Below are 25,841 nucleotides of genomic sequence, written 5' to 3'. Positions count from 1 at the left end.
ATTATTTCTTTTCTTTTCAGGTGAGGAATTAGCTTAAGCTGATTTGAAGGTTAAATCGCCATAAATAGGTAAAAACTTTATCAAATCGTATATCTTTTTAAAAACACCAATCTACATTATTCACTGTCGGAATTTACAGGTGGCGGATTAATCAATACGATAAAAAACATAACCTAGTTAAAAAATTACCAGTCAGTTTGTTGTTTTTACATCTATTCAGATGTATGCATTATTTTCATGCATCTGCTAGAAAATAATACATTTCACAATAATGCATTAATATCTAGAGTCTAATGGTACGTATACATTTGAGAACCGAAACGCAAACCGAGCCACGAATTAAGGGAAAGAAACGAATCCACTGCAAGCGGCGTTTCGCGCCATTTGCGATTAATGCGTTCCTTTCCAGTAAGTTGAGGTTCAGTTCGACAGTTCGACTCGTGTATGTATAAGTAGCATTAGAAATGCAGATATTTATAACAGACTCAATCTGTTATTATTAGACAAATGTAGGTATTATAAACATTATTTCCACCTCACTTTTTTTTAGTTTCTGTGATGTATGGTAATAAGGTTGAGTATTTAAGCGATAGATGGCGCTAATCACAAAGCTTACTCCAGAGTCCGTCAGATGTCGCTAGAGTGTAACAGATATTTGTGAGGTTATAGTGACAGGGAAAAAACTTCTCGAACTAGAGAATTACCAACCCTCGCGTAATAAACAGTGTAGCTAAATCCATACCTTTTTTTTGTAACTTAAATAAACACAATTACAAGAAGAACCTTTTATTTTTAACAAAAAGTTCCCAAAACCGAAATCTGCACTAGACTAAATGTGCATGGTTCTATTACCACCCCGTGTTGCAACACCACCTCAGCCCAACAATTTTATAAATATAGTGGAATGAAATGGTTTAACCAATTACCTCTAGACATAAGATTAAAAAAATATTACGTTAAATTTAAAAACACTATTAAAAACATAATTCAGTAGAATTTCTTCATTTATTACACTTTCAAAATAATATCATAATTCTCTAAAATAATATTAGATATACTTTTTTTCTGCTTTCTTCTTTTTTTCTCTCCTCCTTTTTTCTATTAATTTTTCACAATAATTCTTTGTAAATTTTATTTTATTTTTCAATAATAATTTGTTAAAATAGTAATTAATTACGTTTCTCCACTTTTTTAACCCAACCGTTTGCTCATAAAAAGGTGTTTTACGATACTGTTTCCGATATTAAAAAAAAAAAACAAAAAAAAATTGTAATATGTATAAATTGTTATTGCACATCTTTAAACCAATAAAAAAAATATAATTACATTTTTCATTGTAATTATTCTGTGGTTAACTTCTAAATTTGAATATAAAGCATGGTGTTTTCTCTTTCAACACTGTTATAAAAGAGCACTTCCCGGGTAAAGAAAGGGGTCCTGGGTTCAATTCCCAGATGCGACTGAATTTTTTCTGTCGCACATCTTTCGTAAGAGTCGTTAATATTGTCCTCAACGATTGAAAAGATATAAATATTGACGTGAAAGAAACTAAAAATAATCTAGGTTAAGTGCAATTTTTTTGCATATTTAGCCCAAATCCTACAAAGTGACAAAATTTGTGGTTTCCTTTACATCTTTTTGTGGTATTTAACATAAATTTTAATTCGAATTACGCTTTTGAAATATCGTTTTCTCAAAGGAAATTGCTTAAACTATTCCTTTATAGGGTTTTAAATTCATGTTTTTCTTCTATCGTCTGTAATGACATTATGAATATTTCGTGTTTCTTCCTTTTCACGAGCCTTCTGGCAACCACCTTCAAATCGAAGACCAAATTATATTTGTGGGCAATCTCTGTTTCTATTCCCCTATCAAGTATGCCCGTACCTTATACACAGTCATGCATATCACATACCATACGGCCAAAATTAGATACACACGGACGGAATTATGCATGGACAGAATTACACCTTTTGATGTTTGTTATTTTAATGTTTAAAAAATGATATGTTTATTTCTAGTAAAGTAATTTAAAAGCATATTCCACTACTTTTCGACAGTTCTTAGTTTTTGGATGCGCTCAGAAATATTCAATTTATTTGGACTTAATTGAGAAGCGGAAATACACAGAAACTCACCGACTTTCTGAAAGTAAGAAATTTAACGTTCAACATGCCAGAGGCCTGAAGAGTTTATAACGCCATCGATGTATCTGTGATTCCAAACTTCACGGTATTTTGTGTTAGTTACTTGTAAACAAATAACATCCCTGAGGCGTATGTGTGGTAAAACCATGTATGAGCGAATAGCGAATCATAGCGAATTAGCAAAGAAAGGAGTGTAAGGAAAATATATGATGCGAATGCGAATGGTTGCAGAAGTCAAGGACGCCCTAGGAATACATAGCACGATCAAGTGAATCAGATACTCGAGTCGGGTCATGTCAAAAATCAGAATATTAGAAAAGTATGTATGAGACGATGTATGAATGTGAATGAGGCAAGGAGTGCATGCTAAGACCGAGTTGTTTGTCGATCCGTCTTCTTTGCCTACCCTTGCGGAGAAACGGCGTGATTCTTAGTTAGTTAGTTAGTTTAACTTGTAAAAAAAATCTTTTTTTTACAATTTATATAAAATTTTTACCGCTCCCACTTTATTCTATAATCTACAGTCAGAAAATTACTTTTGATTGTATTCTAATTCCGCCCATTGAATTGAAAAGAAATTATATGAATCATCACCTGCTTGCAGATATTAGTGTCAACGTTCTGCCAATGACCGTAAAATGATTTCTTACTGTAAATCAATTTATAATGATGACATTACCGCTAATTCTATAGCATCGTGCAACTGATAGCCGTTTCGCCTGTTTGGTTTGTTCGATGCACATAACCGAACGGCTTTGAAGTAGAGATGGGCATAATCGAAACATTTGAAGAATCTTGTTTTGAATGTAATCGATTATTTTTTATTATCTCTTTATGGCTGTGTTTTCGTGAACAACTATTATTCATAAAGCATTAATAATGGAATCGGAAAATATCAACATACATTTATTTATTCACATAATTATAAAATTAAAATAAAATATGAGCCATTCATCTCACTGAGAAAGTCCTGTGTCGAGATGAGCAGTTTTACAAATAAATTATATTAAAAATTTTTTCTATAATATAATTTAATATAAAACATTCAAAAACTAAAACAAATTCACCCTAATACGGACATGTGTCTAGTGTGGTAGTCGAAAAACATGTATAAAACTGTATTAAAATATATTTTATGAATAAAGAAAAAAAAAAAAATTATTACTAAAACGATACATTTTTTTGTGAATAATGTTCACTACAATAACCACTTCTAGTATAATACCTCGAAATTTTAATAAAATATCATATACCTCAACTAGTACATACTTTTGTTAATAGTAGACCTCGAGTCCAAAAAATTCTTCAAAATTTATATTATTTAAAAAATCAAAACCAAATATTTCTCTTAAATCTTGAAATTTGTAGGTAGGTACTTAAATACCCACCTACTTAATTGTACATGAATATGGTACATGGTATTTTTATACCGTTGGTATTGAAATAAAATAATAAAAACCTTAAATATTTTACGTAACTTTTTTTAAAGTTTTAGACAAGGAATTATAAAAATTGTTTAAATAAATGTAACCATCCCGATGACAATTGTATTTTAAAACTTTCTTATTGCCGGTACGTACCATAATATTGATTATTCCGATTTGACAGCTTGTGGTAGGAACAACGATAATGCCAAGTCTGCTGCCGGTATAAAAAATATAGTTTCCAACATGGCGAACATCTCGATAGGAACGGTACGTAAGAAACAAATTTATGTACAGACGAAATGCGAAACGGTCTAGATAAAACAGGACTTTTCTGTGCTCGGTGAATTACCACATAAAAATATTCAAAAATTAATGCAATGTTCGATGATTTCACGACTTCGAAATGCGTGTATTTAAAAAATATCGATTCATACTAAACGTTCATTACTGCAAAATTCTAAGTATCTTGACATGGTTTTGTAAAAGTTATAAAGCATTACCAAATTTTAACTCACCTAGCCTAACGAAACCAAACCAAACCTAAACTTTAACCAAACAAAACCTAAACTAGCCAAACCTTACTTAAACAGTTAGAACTTTTACTCAACTTCAAAAAACTAAAAACTGTTATTTTATTCTGCCGGTTAATAATATGATGAATTAATTCGCTTTATAATTTTTGTTTGAATTAATTAAAATATTCAACTTTTTTAAACTCTCGATAATTTCGAAAGTGTATCGATTATGCGCGTGACTAGCGTCACCGCTATGCAGAGATAGCATCCACGGCTCATAATGCTTCTAACGCAAATACGGCCACCTAATTGGGCACGTGACGAGAGAATGGGTCGCGCTGCAGAACGCCGACATGTAGGTAATGGAAACTTCATTTTACAGGCATTCAAGTAACGGGTAAATTTGTCAGTAGCAACGTTCTGGCAATTATGGGATTAGCGGTAACATTATTAATGATTGGATAATTTGTATAGCGACGTTTTTGTGAAACATCACCTCAAGGGCATTATTACATGTTAGGATTTATTTTATTAATACACACAACAGATACAGATATACAATCAGTATGTACTAACATACTTAACTATAAGAACTCCATTTATTTATTTATTGACGCCCTATTGGGCTTTTAAGTACATAACAATTACAAATTTCATTTTTAACAACAGTATAAAACAACCAATAGAAAATCGAAATAAAATATTATGATTTCTCATGCATTATTTACATTTAAAAAAATGGTGGACTAATTTGGCTTTAAATGTATTGAAGTTTAAATTAAATATGTCAGCGACATCACTTAGTTCATTGCCCAACCTATGTATTCTTTCTAACACGGAATTCGTAGCGAAGTTATTGTTGTAGAATAAAATATTCCGTCTAGTATATTTTGGAGGTATATTAGTCCAGTCAGTGGGGGATAAAAAAGGGCTCCACCTTGCAAAAGGTTAGGTAGTAGCGATTTTCACAAATGTTGTTAAGATCGGGACTCTAAAGAAAAAAAAAAGTTTTCGACCTTGGGGGGGTCGAGCTCGATCCGCCATCTTGGATTGAAGGTGCCAAAATTTGGTTTTTTCAAAATAATTATGAAGTGGTTGATTTCACAACCAAATTGTTGAACGCAAACTTAAATACAACTATATTACCTACATTTTTTGAAGAAAGTTTTTTTTGTAAATCTAATAGGTAACGAGTTACAGCGGTTGAAAGAAGAAAATTTTGACAAAAAATTGTGAAACTCCAGTTTTCTTGATAAATTTTGTACGAACATATTACTCAATATCATTTTAACGTATTTTTACGTTACAATATACTTATATAGCACCATCCGTGTGCTCGATGACGTTGATTTTTTATAGTGGGATCCTAGTCTACAGCTGACTTGGCAACACTGATTGACGTTGCCTGGATGCTCATGTCTGCAGATGTTCTTTTCGATGAAACAATGCCAGTTCAAGTTTCACAAGAACGATTTTTAGCCAATGAAAATAACAAAGTCCGTCTGATTTCGATGCTTACAAAGCAATTTATACATGATGATTTTTACAGTTAAGCAGGCTGAAGAAGATGCTGATGAGTTGATTGTCAATACTGCGATTTCCTTGTGTTCATCATATGACGCTGTTTTTATTATTGGCAAAGACGTTGATCTCCTAGTTCTGCTGACAGCATTAGCACCACCCAAAAGTAGTATATATCTTCGCAAACCCGGGAGAGGCAAAACTTTTGAAAGACTGTATTCCGCGAATAGTGTGAAATACAAAGAGGCGGCTGAGAATATTCTGTTTCTTCATGCCTTTGGCGGCTGCAATACAACATCGTCCTTCTTCAACCAAGGAAAAACAAAATTTTGTTCGCTTGTGCAAAACGACACAAGACTCAATGCCATGATAGAAATCTTCAAAAAACATGATGCAACACCAGAAGACATAGCAGTTGCAGGAACACGCTTTCTTGTTGCTTTGTATGGGGGTGACATGGATAAGGAAACCTTGGAAGAAGTCCGCTACAAACGTTTCGCAAAGTCGACAACAAAAAGCAAATTCAATCTTGCCTCTTTGCCATCAACGAACGACGCTGCACGGTACCATGCATTTAGAACATACCATCAAGTCCAAAAATGGTATGGAATTCAAAAAAATCCAGAAAACTGGGGCTGGAAACGTGACACCAACGGGCTTGTTCCAGTAAGAATGACAAAGAAACCAGCACCCGAGACTTTATTAAAATTTATTTCATGCAATTGTAAAAAAGGATGCGGCGTTGCATGTAGCTGCAGGAAAGCTGGATTGAAGTGTTCTATTGTATGTGGGTGCTGTAATCGTCAACATGCCGAAATTCTCCAGAGGTTCACATTGATGTCGAGGACGAAGAAGAAGAGATTTTGTCAATGGAAGCCCAGAATCTCAGTATCACAGGCAATGAGTTAGATGATGACATTGATGACGAAGACTGTTATTAAGTAACATAATTTCTAGTAACATAATTCATAGTAATGTAACATAATTTCGAAATCTACCATCGCTGGTATATCTGTGGAGTAGACCTACTGGGGATACCACAATAAAAAAATGCGCCATGTTCTCTACTTCACGGTGGTGTGGAAATGAGTTAGCAAAATTATTATAATTATTTAATGAATAACCCGAAAAAATTACAAAGTTGGGAATTTCATCATTTTTTAGAAAAATATTTACATTTCCGCCACTGTAACTCGTTACCTATTAGACTTACAAAAAAAAACTATCTAAAAAAATGTAGGTAATTTAGTTGTCTTTAAGTTTGCTTTCTACAATTTGGTTGTAAAAACGACCATTTCACAATTATTTTGAAAAAAACAAATTTTGGCACCTTCAATCCAAGATGGCGGGTCGAGCTTGACCCTCCCAAGGTCGAAAACTTTTTATTTTCCTTAGAGTCCCAATCTTAACAACATATATCAAAATCGCTACTACCTAACCTTTTGCAAGGTAAAACTCCCCACTGACTGGACTATATGTAAAGATAGCAAATTTATAGTGGCAGGGCAGTCCAAGCAAATTTTAATAAATTTAATTATTTCAGTTTTACAAAACAATAAATGCTTTACTCAAATATAAAGGAAAAATTGAGAACGTTACTGACCTAAACACCCACACTACAATGACGAAAATCTCAAATCTTCTGAACATGCCAATATTAAATAAATCTTTTGGCCAGAAAAACTATAAATTTCATGTTACGCAATTATAAAATACCCTTTCAAATGAAATTAAAACTTCCATGTGTATAAACCAACACAAACTACAGTCAACAAACATGATGATGTGAAAATCAATACACGTACTTAAAACACATTAAAATTAAGAATTTAATAAGCATGCAGATGATGAAATCAAATATGAAAATGAGGAAGTCAAGACATGAATATGAGAACCTCAACAAACATGAAGATGACGAAATTAATAAAGAGGAAGATGAGGAAATCATGATGTAACACAAACACAACTATCTGCAGTCCGTCTCGGAACAGGAACCCTAGTGGGGAGGACTATGAATAAAGAACTATGCTTTGTATTTAAATAATCATTAATTTAAAAAAAAAATCTTTCAATCTACGTTTTGAATTTTTAGAATGATCAAACATTCTTAAATGGTTCATAATAATATACAAATTAACCCCTCGGATCTCCACACAAAGATATCATGTCTTGAAATATTCCTGCTTGTAGTTCAATTTCATACAGTTTTACCGTTTTTGAACGTATCCCCAAATGAAATTTTGAAGTTGAAAAAACTACTAAATTACTCTTATATGCAATTAAAAATACATTTATTTTTATTGTACCTATTGGCCTGAAGAATCAGGTCAGGGCCTCGTGTGTGGAGTTAATATGATAAAAAGTTTCTGTATCCTGACGCACAAGTTACCTGTAGACAATATATTGATTTCACGCTTTTGCTGCCATTTGTGTAGCGGTCAGTGATACGAACTGGATTATCGCATGTCGATAGCATGGGCTAATCCAGTTCGTATCACTGATCGCTGGACATTGTCAGCTACGAGTATAATGGACCAGTGAGCAAGCGTTGATCAGGAAAACGTCGCCTCTGGGCTGTTGGAAAGGCTCATTGATTATCAGAGGTGAATCAATAGTTTAGTACCGCCCTGGTGTACCGCAATGTTGAACTGAAAATTTGTGTAAAATGAGTTAAGTTATGTTTATTGATAAAACTTTCCTTTTAATTTAAATGAAATGAGCACACTACTGACTAATACACCTACATTACACGCACGAAAACCTCAAATCTACTGAACTTAAATACATATTTTGGCCAGGAAAATCATAATTTCCATGCTAAAGAATTGTATAATTCCCTTCCAAATGAATTTAAAAACACCATGGATATAAAAAAAAGTTTAAAAATGACATCAAAATATGGCTAACTAAAGACAAAGATAATAGTTGTGATTCACGGAACAATTTTCATGAGTGTATTCCTGCCACTGTCGTAAGTTGACCAATTATTGTACTGCGTGCGACTTAACGGGACAATTTTTATGAGTTTATTCCTGCCACTGTCATAAGTTGACCAATTATTTTACTGCGTTCGACTTAACGGGACACTTTTCATGAGTGTGTTCCTGCAACCGTCGTAAGTTGACCAATTATTGTATTATCGGGTGAATTCACGAGACACTGTTCACTTTGAAAAAAGTTCTTTTACCATTTATATCTAAATTAAAAAAATAGGAAACGACCTCATTGTTTTGTTTTGTTTTAAACCATAATCTGCAAAGTAAAACATAAGCTAACTTCATTAAAGTTTTAAGTCCAAAAGTTACCCTATAAAATTAGCCAAGTGTTATTTTAACAAACCATTAAAGTCACTAAGTTACAGTTTCCCAAGAGGTCTCATAAGCAAGTGGGCACTTGCCATAGAGCTTTCAAAGTCCTAGTTTCCCATGTAAGTCTCACTCTAATGACATCCAGTTGCAACGCCATTCCCTTAGTTCTCTGCAGTAACGGCGCCAAACACTGACAAGACAATCCCTAGAAGTATCTAGTTATACTTTAGAAAACCATTTATTGTAATCATGCGCTTAAGGGTAAACATAACGTTCAAAACTGATGAACATGACTCAACTCAGCACCTCACAACTTCTAACCTAAAATCAATAAATAATAATCACACAATACATATTACATTATGCATACTAGATCCAATCCTTTCCCTTCCCTTCCACCATACCATCCCATAAGTTACTGAAGCCACAAATATTGTGTGCAAATCAGTTTGTTGTTTTATTGTGGACTGTAGTCATTGTATGACACAACTAATGTGGTAGCTGTAGTTAACAGTTAGAATTGGAAAAAGATTCTGACTTACCCTTAGTCTTTCCAATCGATATTATGGCCTTGAGGTCAACTCTTAGATCAGCAACATCATCAGCCGTAGGCTAAATACTAAGTTTGGTGATCACGCTTTCGGAGCATCTGGGCCGAAGGCTTGGAATAAATTCCCTCCGGAACTTAGATCCATTACAAATCCAACAAAATTCAGGTCCAAACTAAAAACTTGCCTTTTTAAGCTATCATACCCTTAAATTAAATATACAATTCCTGAGAGAAAGTCCAATTATATCCTATTTTCCAATTATGTCCTAAATCCTGTATCTAAATTTCGCTAATAAACAATTAGTTAATGTTAATTAAGTGTTAATCTTAAGTGATCTACCAGGTAAGTACGGTACTGTTCATTATCTCTATATGTAGCTAGTAATAACATAGACCATTTTATAAGTGTATTATATATTTGTACACCGCCCTTGAGGTGATTTTGCACAAAAACGGTGATATACAAATCATCCAAATATTATTGTTATTATTGATGCTGGTTACCACTGGACATGCTTACGTAATAGATTCGAGTTAAGATCTGAAGAAATATATTCACTGCACTGGTTTTCTTAGCAGACTGGTAATGTATAATTAATAATAATAATAATGATTTAAAAGACAACGGTTTTTACCAATTTAATTTAGACCTATCCACTTCTAGACATCAGACACGCATTTGAATTTGATTAACTGCTCAAGAAAGAATAATTTGAATATTTGAAAAATTTTGGTCGATTACACAAGAAGTTAAGAATAATTTGAGCTTATATCGGACAAACGGACACGCCCTCAACATAGCTCCATCAGTGTTTTGTCTTCAGTGGCGCCAAAGCTAAAACCGCCATAAAATTACGGGAAGCAAGAGTCAGTTATAAAATAGTTGTAAAGCCACGGAAGCGCGCTGTTGCGGCGGCTGTTTCTTTGTAAATTTGGGCATAAAGTGTTGCACCCGATGACGGCAGTGCAGATCGTTTCCCGGATGTTGGTGATTTTTTGCTGGCTTCTCGTAAAACATGATTTTTAATGTTTCATTCGCTCACTTCGAGTTAATTTAGTGTAGGTACTTATGAATATATCTCGTTGAAAGAATTTATCTTTTCATTTCTTGCAGGTTATTTAGAAAATTGTTTGTAATTCATGAAAATGCTCAGGAACCTTTATTTGTTTCTCGATTATTGTTGATTTTCTATGGGCATCCTGGAAAACATGGCTTACAATGTTTTGTGAGTACATTTCTTGTTAATTTGACAGTATTTTAAAATATTTTTCTATATCTTACGACATGTTATAAGGCCGAACAAGGACTGAAAAAAGACTAAACAAAACAAAGACAGAACAAAACTGGACAAACACCGACCAAAGACTAAACAAAGATTAATCAAAATTTCCCAAGAGCGAACAAACACTCAACAGAGGTCGAACAAAGACTTATTAAATTAATTACACAATTTGATCGGAATACCATTTTTTGACGGCTTCCGTGGTAGAGTGGTGAGGCTCCCAAATAGCAAGCCGAAGGTCGCAAATTTTATTTAATGAATTTGTGTTATTTTACAATTTATTAATTAAAAATAATATATACTAAGCTTGCGGCACACCCGCGAGTGAAAGCTACTCTAGAATCACCCTGTTTTAAGACAACCATTCAGAATTGAAACGTTGCTTGAAATGGCTTTAAATAATAATAATAATAATAATTGGATGACTTGTATAGCGCCGTTTTTGTGCAAAATCACCTCAAGGGTTAGCCGTGTTTAGCGACCAGATCTGAATAGCCAGATACTCCCCCACCTTCATATTCCCCATCTCCTTCCCCTCCCCAATACCTTCAGCCTCACAACACACCCCGATAGAGGATGCCACTGTCTCATTGGCTCCAAACTGTTGCGACACAATGGTCTGCAATGGAGGTAGGCCGCTGAAATAGTCCAGGACTGGGACAAGGGTTAAAAATAACAATGTCATACATATATTTGCCATTAGAGCAGACTGCACTAAATCGTCAAAAAATGGCAACACCTTGCACATAATCATAGACCACATGAAAGTATTTTTATACACGCTAAATTCACGATACCGTACAGTTATACATACACATTCGTAATCACTAAAGAACACATTATGTTTTAATTTTTTTATCATTGTTTTAAATATAAAACGAAAAAAATCTTCAACATTTTCCCAAACAGTAACAGACGACGGATGATGTCAAATTTGTTTATTATAAGGGTTCCAGTTCTTTTGAATTCATAGTTTTTTCTGGAGTTCCTCAGGGGTCTATCCTTGGACCACTTCTGTTTCTGATTTTTACTAACGATATTGGTTCAGTCATTACACATTCGCTGTATTTACTATTTGCAGATGACTTGAAAAAAAAAACCATCTTGACTGTATTCTCCTTCAACGTGACATTGACTGCGTCTCAAACTGGGCCAAAATAAATGGCTTGAACTTCAGTACACCCAAGTGCAATATCGTCTTGTATACAAGATCAAAGAAACCGCATGTATTTGAATATACAATCAATGAAATTATTCTCCAACACCTAAACCAAATCAAAGATCTAGGAGTTATTTACGAGAGCAAATTAACTTTTCACCAACACATCGATGATTTAATAAGCAGAGCATACAGGCTTCTCGGCTTCGTAATTAGGAACTCATATCCGTTTCGTAACACAAAAACACTGACGTTATTATATAATACACTAGTTCTAAGTGTACTGGAATCAAACTCGATCATCTGGGCTCCACATGAATTAACATACACTTTACGCATTGAAAGAGTCCATAAAAAATTTGTAAGGTTTTTATTCTCGCGGCTCTATGGACGTTACCCTTCGCTTTACCCATCGATTTAAATATTAGGCATGACCAATTACCACTCCCTAGAGACACGTAGAGGTATTGCTTTGCTTAAATATTTTTTTCAACTTATAAACGGTCACTTATCTAATAATGAGATACTGGCCCAACTAAATTTATTTTGTACTAGAGTCTCACTCTCGAGGACGTCATCACAATCTTCTATTTAGTAGAGCAAGCCGCACTAATTTATTTTTGAACTCACCTGTGGGGAGAGCTACGTGCTTTTTGAATGCAGTAGATAAAAAAATAGATTTATTTTTTGTGTCCTATAGCGCATTTGCGAGATTTTTGGCATTGCATATACACTGCATAAATGGTACAATTATAACGTCTTAGGCTATATTACCTGTAATTGTTATAAATAAATGTACAAATTATATATAAATAAATAAAAAAATAAATAATGTCCGCCATCACAGTACGAAAATCGGTAAAAATGCATCTATTGAATCATTTGGACATCTTGTATGTTTTTGTCAGTGAAAAAATATCTGATTCGATACGTGGTTAGGTTAGGAGATGACTTACCAAAATAGACCTGTTTTTTTTTATTCCGAAATCATGACGACCGGTATGGAAACTGTATGGAAAAAATTTCCCCATCTCCTTCCCCTCCCCTTTACCTTCAGCAACACAACATACCCCGATAGGGGATGCCACTGTCACATTGGCTCCAAACTGTTGGGACATTTATATTTAAAAAAACCTTGGTGTTCATGTTTGTTTATAATTTAGGTTCTTCCCACACCGGTTGCTGAACGATCCAACTATTTTCATGTGCACAGCTCTCTGAAGTTTTGATGGGTCTAATCTTAAATTAAATAATACCTCCACCGGCACCGTGCTAAAATTTGATTCATTTTCTAAGTTTGCTTATAAAAGCGGTGCTCGTATAAAACCGCTTAGTATACCTGCATTTTCCATGTAGAGGGCTTGCCACGGTTTTCCGCTACAGCTTAAAGTTTAGTAGGATGATTATAGGGCATCCAAAACCGGTATTTGGTAAACCGTTAAATATTCTCTCTTATTACCGGTATTTTGAAAGAATTTCAACCGAACCTTTTTTTTTTAATTTTGATTCAACTAATTTTATATTATATACTATCGCAGACCCGAGGAAAATCAAGGGATATATTAATTAAAATTTTCAAACACAGTTAACATAATCTTCTGTTAATTTACATACCTACTTTGCTGTTTGTTGAAATTATTCTCAGGTAATTAGTTCCAAATTTGAACAATAACACTCAGGACGGGTTGTTTCGGAGAATTTGAACAATTCATCAAATTTCAACGTTCATTTTCGGGTTCTGTGAAAGACTTATTCAAGTTCGTCCTTAGGACGGGTTGTTTCGGAGAATTTGAACAATTCATCAAATTTCAACGTTCATTTTCGGGGTCTGTGAAAGTCCTATGCAAGTTTTGTTAATATATCATTAAAGGTTATTGGCTTGACAGAACTGAAATAAAAACAGAACTTGAAAAAATCTTTCGCGGAACGTTCATTTTCCAGTTCTGTGAAAGATTTTTTCAAGTTCTGTTTTTATTTTAGTTCTGTCAAGCAACTAGCCTATAATGATATAATAACAGAACTTTCACAGAACCCGAAAATTAACGTTGAAATTTGATGAATTGTTCAAATTCTCAGAAGCAACCCGTCCTAAAATTACAAGCAAATATTAGTTCATATAACCAAATTTCACACAGAATTAACTCACCGGCATCACATACAATCTAAATAAATATATTTTGCGAGCGCAAACCCGTGAAAAATCACGGGATAATCGAAATTCTTGATTATTTACAAAACAGTTCCAATTTTTCAAATAATAAAATATTATATTACATCTTAAAATTTTATTGCTTATCTGAATTCTTCACAAAACGGATTCCAATTTTGAACTTAAAGCAATTGTGAGTTTATTGAATAAGATTTCACGGTTGTAAACGGCACACACAGACAATCGAGATTAGTTTGTTTGACGTGTTTGTGAATGTGAGTAAAAATGACATAATATATATATATATATATATATAATATAGTCAAGTCTACACCACCACGATTTTGCAATTTTTGAAAGGTGATATGAAAAAATTTATGCTAACCAAAAAATACTACACATAAATTTAATTTTAATAAAACTTATTTTAAAGCCGCGAATGCTACGTAATATTATATAATTTTCTAATAATATTAATAAAGTTAAAGTTAATAAAGTTAGTTTTATTACACTTCATTGCCTCAATAATCGAATTTAATTGCTGGTAAACCGGTATGTCTCCATTTTTATCGGTAAACCGATAATGTCATATTTTAAGTTAGCAAGCTTGCTTGATGTGTTGGTTGATCAGCTTTTGATTATTTTTTTCAATTCCAGCTTTTGATTAATCAATCAACAAAGGCTGATCGATGGGTTAATCAGCTTTCGATCAATTTTTCAACTCCAGCTTTTGATTAATCAATCAACAAAAGTTGATCGATTGGTTAATCAGCTTTTGATCAATTTTTCGACTCCAGCTTTTGATTAATCAATAAACAAAAGTTGATCGATTGGTTAGTCAGCTTTTGATCAATTTTTCAATGCAACTTTTGATTAGGTAATCAATCAACAATAGCTGATTGTTTGCTTGATCAGATTTTGCAGCCAAAATATTTTTGTTCAACTCAAAATATAATTTTTTAATAAAGTTTCATTGCTGTAATGATTAACAGCAATAATATATATACATGAGGTGATTATGCACAAAAACGGCGCTATACAAATCATCCAATATTATTATTATTAAAGTATTTTTTACTGTTTCCCTTTTTTGTTGTGAATAGAGGTATTTATATCATCACTGGGATCTCCCGTGTTGGGGATTTCATTTACATATTAAAATGTAATTTGAGTTGGTTGAGGCGTTGTCCTGGTATGACGAAGATCCTGGGTTTGATTCCCAGTTGAGACCATTACCTTTTTATTATTCTGTGTCGAGCACTTTTTTATACAAGAATAAGTAATATTAAGAGTTAATTAAATGAATAATATGAAGTTACTAATAATTATTATAAATATGTAGTGATTTTTTAGTGCTGTTGAGTGATATAAATTTTTTAACTCTGGCTTTTGTACTGGTCTATGGAGCAACGATGTTTTAAATACATTTAAATGTTTTTTTTTATACCTCACACCTCAAACATCAATTATTTATCGGTTTACCAGTATCAAACAATATTTTTACCGATTTACCGGTAATTCCACATCGTTGTGGGCAACCCTGGTTGGTTGGCTGGTTTATGCAGCCATAATGACATAAATTAGTGAGGTAATTAAGAAGCGCTCAGTGCGCAAATACATTTGCTCGTGTGGGTAATTTAACTCACGTACGCAAGTCGGGCAAAGGCGCTTTTAAATTCAAAGTAATGAGTAATTTATTTAGCGCCCCTATCGCATGGGAATACAGATTAAGAATTTATGGCAGAATCTTCTGCTCGCTGGAAAAGTCGTCGTCTAAATTTTTCGTAGATTCTTTTTGACGCACTTGGAGTTGTTCTCTCATAAACTTTTTATTACGACTAGTGACTATTTTTTCTCATTTCTAATGATAATAATTATTTATTTATTTAATTTGGGATACCAACAGTTTACATCAATAAAAGCATAATAATAATTGAGTTACAATAATTAAACCATTTACAGGTTTCCACATGGGTATTGTATACAAGTGTAGTGATTCCAAAATATTTACTAAGGAAAATTACATTTCAAGAGACAAGTTATTTAGGGAGAATAGGGAGGAGGTAGGATGGTGGGGGATCGGTTAGGTTGAGGTATAGTAATAAAAATATGCGTAACAAAAAATTAAAATGTATTAGATGGTATCTGTAGTTATTGTTATTGTAAGGTATCGAGAGAGTGTCTGTGGGATTTTAAGGAGTGTGGTGCAGAGTTAAATATGTCAAATTGTGAATAGTGTGTGTTAAAAGTGTTGGACGCACGATAGATGAAAGAATTCTGCTTAGAATTAGTGTTGCATCGAGGGGGGCTAAAAATCATGTCTGATCTGGTTCGTCTGTTAGGAACTCGTATCTGTATGCGTTCTAGGAGTTCTGGGCAATTAACAACGGACCTGGCTATTTTTTGAAGAAAGAGTACATCGGCCGAGCTTCTCCGAACATCTAATGATAGTATATTGAAGTACGCTGCTGAATCTTGGTGACTTAGATGTGGGCGGTAGCTGCGGAAATCCAAGTATCGTAGAAAACGATTTTGAACACGTTCTAGAATTTCCACATATGATATGTATTGCGGGTTCCAAACTTGTGATGCGTATTCTAGTAAGCTGCGGACAGCAAAATATAGGATTTTCATTGTTCTAAAGTTATTGAATTTTTTACATGTCCTAAGAATGAATCCTAACATTTTAGAGTCTTTTGATGTGACTGAATCTATATGAATATCAAAAATAAGCTAAGAGTCCAATGTCACTCCAAAATCTTTGATTCCTGTTTTGTTGATTAATATTGAGCCTTTCAGATTATATTCATTGATAATGATATTTTTATTTCGTGTGAAATTCACAATGAAACATTTTTTAACATTAATTTTAAGTGTATGTTGTGTACATTAAATATTAAGACGGTTTAGGTCCTCTTGCATTTTTGACAGTCAGCAGTACATCTGATAGGATAAAAAACCTTCATATCATCTGCGTAGAGTAATGTTTTGGAGTATTTGAAGCATTGGCCTATATCAGGTGTGGCGAACCTAGGGCACGCGTGCCCGAGGTGGCACGTTTGATCATTTGGATGGCACACTAACGATTTCCAAGTTAATTTTTTTTTTTTAATTTTTAAGTTTAAAAATGATTTTTTTTTGATTTGACCAGTTTTTTCAAAAATATCTGAACAATTGTTCATATTCTCCTTTTCTTTTCAAATGTAACAGTCATTCTGTTGATTTTTTTCAAACCAGAATTGGGTTGTTTCTACTCAAATTTATCTTACGTTACGTTGTTAGTGGTAGTAGGAGATTTTCAAACATTGTTGGGTTATTCGTAACCTGGGAATGTTTGTCTTTCTTTTTAAGAGAAAAACAAAAAAAAATTGAAAATTCCATTCAATGTTCCCCGCCGAAACTGACAATTTTTCCAGAGAAATCCATAGGAATATTTTTTTTATGCTTGCAACTTAATTGGTTTATTTATGAGATTGAATGATTTGTTGAGTGTTTGGAAGAAGTGTTAGACTTTTTTTAATAAATGAGAATCTCATTGAAAAATAAAATGAGTTACTAGACCTCGAATAGCTTTCAAAATTAATGTTTTTTACTGATTTGTGCTTACATTTAAATGAATTAAATATTAATTTGCAAGGCGTTAACAAAACAATTATTGTTATGTTTGATTTAATCAAAGCATTTCAAGCTAAATTACAATTTTTTGATCGTGGCGTTGTATCTAACAGCTTCAAATATTTCCCAAATACAAAAAAACTTTTTGCAGAAGAAAAGCCAGATCAAATCAAATTAACACAAGAATTTTCTGTAGTTATTCAATCGATAGTCAACGAGTTTTCTTCAAGATTCAAACAGTTCAGGAGATTTGAAAAGATATCAAAATTTATTTTATATCCGGATACACTATCAGCAGATGACCTCAATTTGGAGATTTTCGAGTGGCTAAATCTAGAAGATTTTGACATAATTGAAAGCGATCGATTAACGAACATAAATAATAAAAATGCAGAAGAAGAAATAATGAGAACTTGGAAAGCCATTCCAGAAATCTTTAGCGATTTAAAGAAACTAGCGAGAGCAATATTATCAATTTTCTCTTCTACATAATATGCTTGTGAGTCATTATTTTCAGAAATGAATTTCATAAAATGTGATTCAAGAACGAGAATGACTGATGAATCCAGTTTTTTTTTTTTTTTTTTACAGTAATACCGCACAAGAGTCCCAACTGCTCCCGTCTGGAGCGAGTGAGACTATGGCATCCCCAATTGGGGTATGTTGTGAGGCTGAGGGTATTGGGGAGGGGAGGGAGATGGGGAAGAGGAAGGTGGGGAAGTACCTGGCTATTCAGATCTGGTCACCAAACACGGCTAAAGCCATTTCAAGCAACGTTTCAATTCTGAATGGTGGTCTTACACCAGGGCGATACTGAGAGTATCTTCCACTCTGGAACGTGCCGCAAATATACTATATATTATTGTAAATTATTAATTGTGAAATAACACAAATTAATCAAATAAAATTTATTTGCGCACGCCGGGTTCGAACCCGCGACCTTCGGATCTGTAGTCAAAAGCGTATACCACTAGACCACGTTGGTCGTGTGTGTTACTAAAAGTGACGAAATATGATCCAGATATTAAGAATTTGTCATCGAATGTACAACAGCAAAAATCTCATTGATAAATAACTAATATGCACATTTATTGATTATGACTTTATTTTTATGAAACTCTATTGTAATTTTTAAGCTTATGAATAAAAATATTTTTTATTTTTTTTTATTTTATCAATTTGGTTAATTTTTCTTACAGCTTGGGCACGCCACACAATCTAGAAATAATATTTGAGGATTTTTGGCACGCGGGCCCAAAAAGGTTCGCCACACCTGGCCTATATCATTGATGTAAATGTTAAATAGTATTATCGTATTATTAACGTCGTTTTCGTGAGAAAATCACCACACGGGAGCTTAACAACTTAATTTATGCATTTAATCTATTCCTTTCACTAAGAATGGCTTTTTTCATTGAATTTGAACAATTCATCAAATTTCAACGTTCATTTGCAAGTTCTTTGAATGTACTATTCAAGTTCTGTTATATATCATTATAAGCTAGTTACTTTATAGAACTGAAATAATAACAGAACTTGAATAGGACATTTACAGAACTCGCAAATGAACGTTGAAATTTGATAAATTGTTCAAATTATACTAGTGACTTAAATAAGAAAATACACAGATCTAGGAAATGAGATAAAAAGAATTTGGCATTCTCAAACTATAAAAATATTATCATTTGTTAAGATGAAGATAGACATATACCATCATGGACTTCATTCTTAAGATATACAAGTTCGTAGTACATTATTTTTATGTTTCTAATAAGGTTTAGCCAGCGTTGGCAATTGTAAGCGCCCGAAAATATTTTTTTACGACTTGATTACAAAACATGTATTATATTATATTTTAACCTTGTTAACCACTCGAACGATCGCGCGTCAAAAAACTTTTTTCTCCGATTGCTCGCGGTTTTTTGGCGACGAATTTGAATATTTTCCGCCAACATTAAAAAAATCAAACCTCCGAATTTTAATACGGAGACATAAAACTGATTGTAGTGCTATACAGCCAATGAATTCACCTATATTTTTATAATTATTCTATATTTTTAGAATTGATAGATAAATTATTAAAAAATCTTAAACTTTATGAATGCGCGAAATTAGCGTTTTTGTGATTTGAAATTGCCGCCAGTGGCAGTTTTAAATATCTTTATAGAATATTTTCTACGTTTTTATGTTCTCTATGGCCTGTTTGATAACCACAGATGCAAGAATATAATGGGAAAATAATTTTTTGTACGTTATGCTCTCTTCAAAAGTTTGGTTAGAAAATAATTTTTTTAAATTTGAGTGCGTGACGTGTCAAAATTGAAATCACTGTATTATACTATATAATAAATTTACCACAAAAACTGGTATTACGTTAGGAAGATACATTAACTGTCTACAATTATTAATAAGCATAGTCGCCGTGTTGGCTTTATTTTATTCATTTGATGAATTATACAGAGAGCCTATTTCACGATGTCAAAATCATGGTGCTACTTTTTAAATAATTGTAAATTAGAACTGGAGATTTGTAACCATGTTTTTATATAACGTGCAAAACGAGGAAATAAGGCTTAAAATGAGATATACATCATAGATATAAACATTGCCAATATTTCAGGGGGATACTTTGAAAGTTGATGAAATTCACCAATATTTGACGAAAAATCACTACTGACAGCTACCTTAAGGTCAATCTACATAGGGTATATCGGAATATGTAAAATGATGATAAATTTGTATATATATATCAAACCTTTGTATGACCGTAGAATGGCAAATAAAATCATAGTGATAATTTTATATCTAAACGCAAAGGTATCGAAAAAAAATGGATGAGGGGAAAATAATTGATGGAACCAATAATTGATTTATTTATTAAGCCCTAATATCCTTTTAAATCAATATTACAGTTGTATGGTTACAATGAAAGAGCAGTATTTTGATTTAAACATTGTTTACACACTTTGTCATAATAAAAATGTATTCAGTTTATTGGTTTATTCATAATTTAAGAAAATCAATACATAATAATATCATTGTGCCTCGCTATAGAGTGAGATTCTGAGTATCGCTCTGGTGAGGGACCACCATTCAGAATTGAACATTGCTTGAATTGGCTTAGTTATGTTTAGTGACTAGATCTGGAAAAGACTAATACCTTGATACATTAAAATTGCCAAGAATACATACATTTCCTCTTTATTCGTGGGAGCCCATTTATTGGTACGCGCATGACGCTTAAATTGTTTTTTCGCAATCCATTGATCTGCATACCTGTTGGTCTCTCTCGCGATCAGTTCAACGAAATCTGCATCAAAGATTTTAAGAAAGGCATCCACAGGTTTGCCCATTTCGTCGGTATTGAAAGTTGGTCCCGGCGTGCCTGTGAAAGTCTCCCTTATCCCAGTAAAACGTAAGATATCATTAGACCAATCGAAAGAGTAACCTTCAGGCGGCAGAATCAAACGCATTGCCTCACTATCTACCTGGTCTTGTCTACTAAAGTCTATGGCCATAGCGGAGTTAGGTGAAACGTTGATAATATTATGATAAGGTATTGGCGGCATGCAGAAGGTATCCTCATCGCTCTCTTCGTGGTCGACGTCACTCGCTTCGTCATCCTAGTCGCTCGATCTGTCCATTTCTGAAACAACAGAAAACCCAAATTAATTTAATGTGTCTATATTACGATAACCCACTGCCTCTGGTACGGCTTATGACTCGCAATACGATGGTCGCGGGATCAAATCAAATAAATTATATTTGAATAATTAGTGTTATTTTCACACAAAATTCATTTAAAATAATATATATTATATTTGCGGCACGTTCCAGAGTGGAAGATACCCATAGTATCGCCCTGGTGTAAGACCCCATTCAGAATTGAAACGTTGCTTGAAATGGCTTTTGACGGCCGGCATAGTCCAGTGGTAACGCATTGGACTGCCATTCCGAAGGTCGCCGGTTCGAACCCGGCGTGCGCAAATAAATTTTATTTGATTGATTTGTGTTATTTCACAATTAATTAATTAAAATAATAATTAAAATAATATATAGTATATTTGCGGCACGTTCCAGAGTGGAAGATACTACCAGTATCGCCCTGGTGTAAGACCACCATTCAGAATTGAAACGTTGCTCCAAATGGCTTTAGCCGTGTTTAGTGACTAGATCTGAATAGCCAGGTACTTCCCCATCTTCCTCTTTCCCTTCCCCACTTACCTTCAGCCTCACAACATCCCCCAATTGGGGATGCCATAGTCTCACTGGCTCCAGCTGAGGCTCTTGTGAGGTATTCATATAAAAAAATATATAAAAAGTTAATCAAATACTTGAGGCGGGCAATGTCAGGAGTCAGAATAGCACAGTCAGGTAGGTATGGAATGAAGAAAAGAGTGTGTGTGCCAAGATCGAGTTGCATGGTGGTTCATCCTCTCTGCCTACCGAAATGGCGTGAAGGTAAGTTAGTTAGTTTTATAACTCACGGTTTCCAAGTACAGACTCTTCTAGTACAGCTGCCTCGTCCACGTTACTTTTTCTGCCCATGTCTGACTCTGAAATAAAAGAAAACACAAATTTACAGTAGAATTTGGATATAATGACTTTGCATTTAACGGTCTACTGTTTTAAGTGACGATAATGTAAACTCTAGTAAGGTTTCATAGCTTTTAGTAGGAAAACGTATCCGTTTAAAGTGACCAACTACGTAAAGCGACCTATTTTAATGATAATTTGTCCGGTTACAAAACCCACCTACCAATACAGCCTCGCAACACAATGAGTCCCGTGAAGCGAAAGTGTTTTTTCAATTTAAGAAAAAAATGCTGTATTACACCGTTTAGAAGCCGGTGAATCAAATGTAATCCTCGCAAAGAAGTTCGGCATGTCTTATTTCTCACTCTGCAATACCCGTTACAGAAAAAAGATGTGTAATGATGCATCCACGACATAACAACAATACATTTTGTATGTTTGTTATGTGGAATTTTTAAGTACTATGCTTATTTCCTGCCAATATACCAACAGTGAAACTGTGCTAGGGATATCAATATAAAATATAGATAATTGATTTTATATTGAGCCCCTGGTATGACATTTCAAAAAATAAACTCACCGTTCCCAAACGCCGACAATTCTTCGTAGAATGGTACGTCCACCCACAGCTCGCTGTGATAGCCGGCTTCCGGAGAGAAGAGTTCCCCACTCCGCGATGTCCCAGGTAACGGCTCGGGAGATGCTGCACGGATAGGCATAATTGGTGCATTGGGAGCCGTTGATTGGGTCTGTGCGGGAGTGGACATCCACGGTGGTGGTACGGGTCGTGGCAACGGTGAAGGCGTCCCTTGTGAAAAGGGACACGTTGTTCTCTCCGGAGATGGAATTCTGAAAACATTTACATAAATCATAGAAAATTGTTCTCATTCACGTGTGAAACAGTAAGTACAGTATGTAAATAAACAATAAAATAAGAACTCTGTAAAATATGCACTGAATGTGCCAAATGCACAGAGCGCTGAACTTACCAACTCTCACTGTAAGAGTGGAACGCTGTCAGGAAAAAACAATAATATTGTACCAAGCATCTAAATACGATTACTTACTTTTGTTTAGTTTTTCTTGGAGGTGCGGTAGGGAGCAAAATGCGCGCCGCCTGCTTCTTGAAATTTCGGCTTTCCAGCTCTAGCCGGATGGAAGCAGGCAGGGCCCTAACAGCCTTTAGGGCCTTGACGCGATCCTCTCGCACCAGTAGCAAAGCAGGGTCGCTGTTTAAATAAATACAAATATATGATGAGTTCAACGGCCACAGCAAAGTACTTTCATAAAAAAACATTAAAAAATACTAACACTCCAGACGAGGCTGCAATTGCAGCTCTGCGTTGACGTCCACGTGCAGGTAGTCCGGCACCAGCTCGTACCCCACGTCTCCCTTTTCCTCTGCCTCCTCTTGCAGTCAGCACCGCTCTATAAATTTTAAATTGAAAACACTTAATGTAAGTACTTAAATGTTTAAATTTTGTTAAATATTGCACTAATATAAAATTTGAAAATAATTATTGGGTTGTGGAGTGATCCCTTTCCCTGGACGACAGCTGTTTCTGCACAAATTTGGTAAAAGTAAACAAATTAATTAATTATACAACTAAATTACTAAATTTTTATTGTGTGACGAAGGCTTTACACCATTTTACATGTGAAAAAGAGTCAACTTTTTGACATATGACTTAAAATAATTGGTTAGCAAATATCTGTATTAATAATGAACCAATTCAAATAAAACTTATATATATCTCTTTGTTTTGAATCACTGTGATGGAATATCTATATTTCAAATGCGCGAGTGCAGTATTTAAGACATTATTGTAAATCAAAAACAGATGACGTCTTCAGTTGACGTAATCTTACACAAAAACTTCAACCAAAACAATATAATACAAACAAACGAATTAAAAACGCATTTCAAAGATAGATAAGTCAATCATGATTACACAGATATATAATTATGCGTTAAAAACCCAATAAATTAATTACTTACGGCATTTTAGGAAGAGTCCAAAATTTCGTGAATGTTGAAAATTTATAATTTTGTTTTTGACAGGACGCCATAAAAAAACCGCGAAAACTCGTTAAATAACACTTCAAAGACAACGGATAAGTTCATAGACAAAGAGAATATATTATCAGCTATTCGATAAAACAAGTAGCTGGCCATGGAAACGTTTTAAATAATTACAATAAATATTTTACGAATGGTAGAAAAATCGGTCCATTTTTGGACCGATATCAATCGCAGAAAAATAAAAGTGGTCGATTTTTCGACCGAAATCGTTCCAGTGGATAAGTGATAGCGAAAACCCTATTAAAAACTGTTGCGTAGTTTAGAAGAACTAAGCGCGCAAACAGACAGACGCGGATAGCAACATTATTTTATACTATTTTTTGAAAAAAAACTATTTTTTGTTAAAAGCTTATTATTATCATTGAGTGAGTGTTTTTTTATCTACGAGATGTTCACCAAATAGTTATTTTTATTTTTCAACGATCGCATGTGTTCTTTGAATCAAGTATCAAAGGACCTACCATTTTATCTGACATAATATACAGCATTGCATTCGTCACACTGGAGTTTATAAATGCCGCTATTTTCTAGTTTTGGTACCTTACTTTTTTGTTTTTAAGAGATGATCCTTAATTATTATTTTTAATTTTTGAGTACTTTTGCAATTTTATTAGATGTAGGTCCGACGAATTGTTAAACTTCCAAATTTTTTTATCAGTATTTTTATTAACCGCTGGGCAAATTGAGTTAAGGTTATGTTTGTGATTTTTTATGATTAATTATTTTTTTCTATATGTCTATACTCTTGAAGCCATTACTTTTAGCAATCGTTAAAATTGTATTTCTTTCCTTCTCCTATGCTTTAATGTCGAGCTTGATGTCACTATGGGTGTAAAGATTTATAGTCAATAGTTGTGTTGATGTTATTAAGTTTAAATTTCAAATGTCATTTTCTCTGCCGATTGTTAAGTTTAAATTTCAAATCTTATTTTCTCTGCCGATTGTTAAGTTTAAATTTCATATCTTATTTTCTCTGCCGATTGTTAAGTTTAAAAAATCATTTATCTTATTAGACTCTATTTCAACCGCAATTTTCTTATTACACTCTCTCTCAACCGTAATTGTTCTTATTACACTCTCTTTCAACCGTAATTTTCTTATTACACTCCATTTCAAACGTAATTTTCTTATTACACTCTCTTTCAACCGTAATTTTCTTATTGCCCTCTCTTTCAACCGTAAATTAGATTATAAGATTGATGGAGTTTGTTAGTTTAGCAAAAATATGTATTTTTACCTTTCCAACAGATCAGAATGTCGTCAACAAAGAACATAGTATGGTTATATAGACTGATGTAAGCTTAACGAGTAATATTAAGAAAGAAACACTTAGGTGGTTTGGCCGCGTAGACCAAATGAACGAAGAACGGAGTGCAAGGAGAAATTATGTAGAAGTCAGGGACATCCAAGGAAGACATTCACACTCAAGTGAACCTAATACTTGAGTCCGGCCATGTAGAGAGTAGGAGTGTACAGAGTCAGAATACGATTAATTAGTTAGTTAGTTAGTTCTATAGTCATTTTTAACGAAAACATTATAATGATATT

At 33.7% G+C, this 25,841-nt stretch overlaps 2 protein-coding genes across 4 annotated transcripts in view; one reads left to right on the top strand and one right to left on the bottom strand.

Moving 5' to 3' along the window:
• LOC149425949 (uncharacterized) overlaps positions 1–25,841 on the top strand; it is a 567,412-nt gene that overhangs the window by 382,396 nt on the left and 159,175 nt on the right. The window lies entirely within an intron of this gene.
• On the bottom strand, positions 9,235–24,259 carry LOC149425950 (uncharacterized). The gene is made up of 6 exons (XM_089645685.1): positions 24,210–24,259; positions 23,522–23,638; positions 23,278–23,439; positions 22,791–23,059; positions 11,298–11,405; positions 9,235–9,239 (listed from the first exon to the last, which is right to left on the bottom strand). Exons 1-6 carry the CDS (start codon positions 24,212–24,214, stop codon positions 9,235–9,237), a joined length of 666 nt encoding a protein of 221 aa, XP_089501811.1. The 5' UTR covers positions 24,215–24,259.

This window comes from Hesperophylax consimilis, chromosome 2 (genome assembly GCF_061612785.1).
Source record: "Hesperophylax consimilis isolate HC1 chromosome 2, BYU_Hcon_1.0, whole genome shotgun sequence".
In the NCBI taxonomy this organism is placed as follows: Eukaryota; Metazoa; Arthropoda; class Insecta; order Trichoptera; family Limnephilidae; genus Hesperophylax; species Hesperophylax consimilis.
Note: the sequence above shows the minus strand (reverse complement) of the source record. Positions and strands in the feature narration are given on the sequence as shown.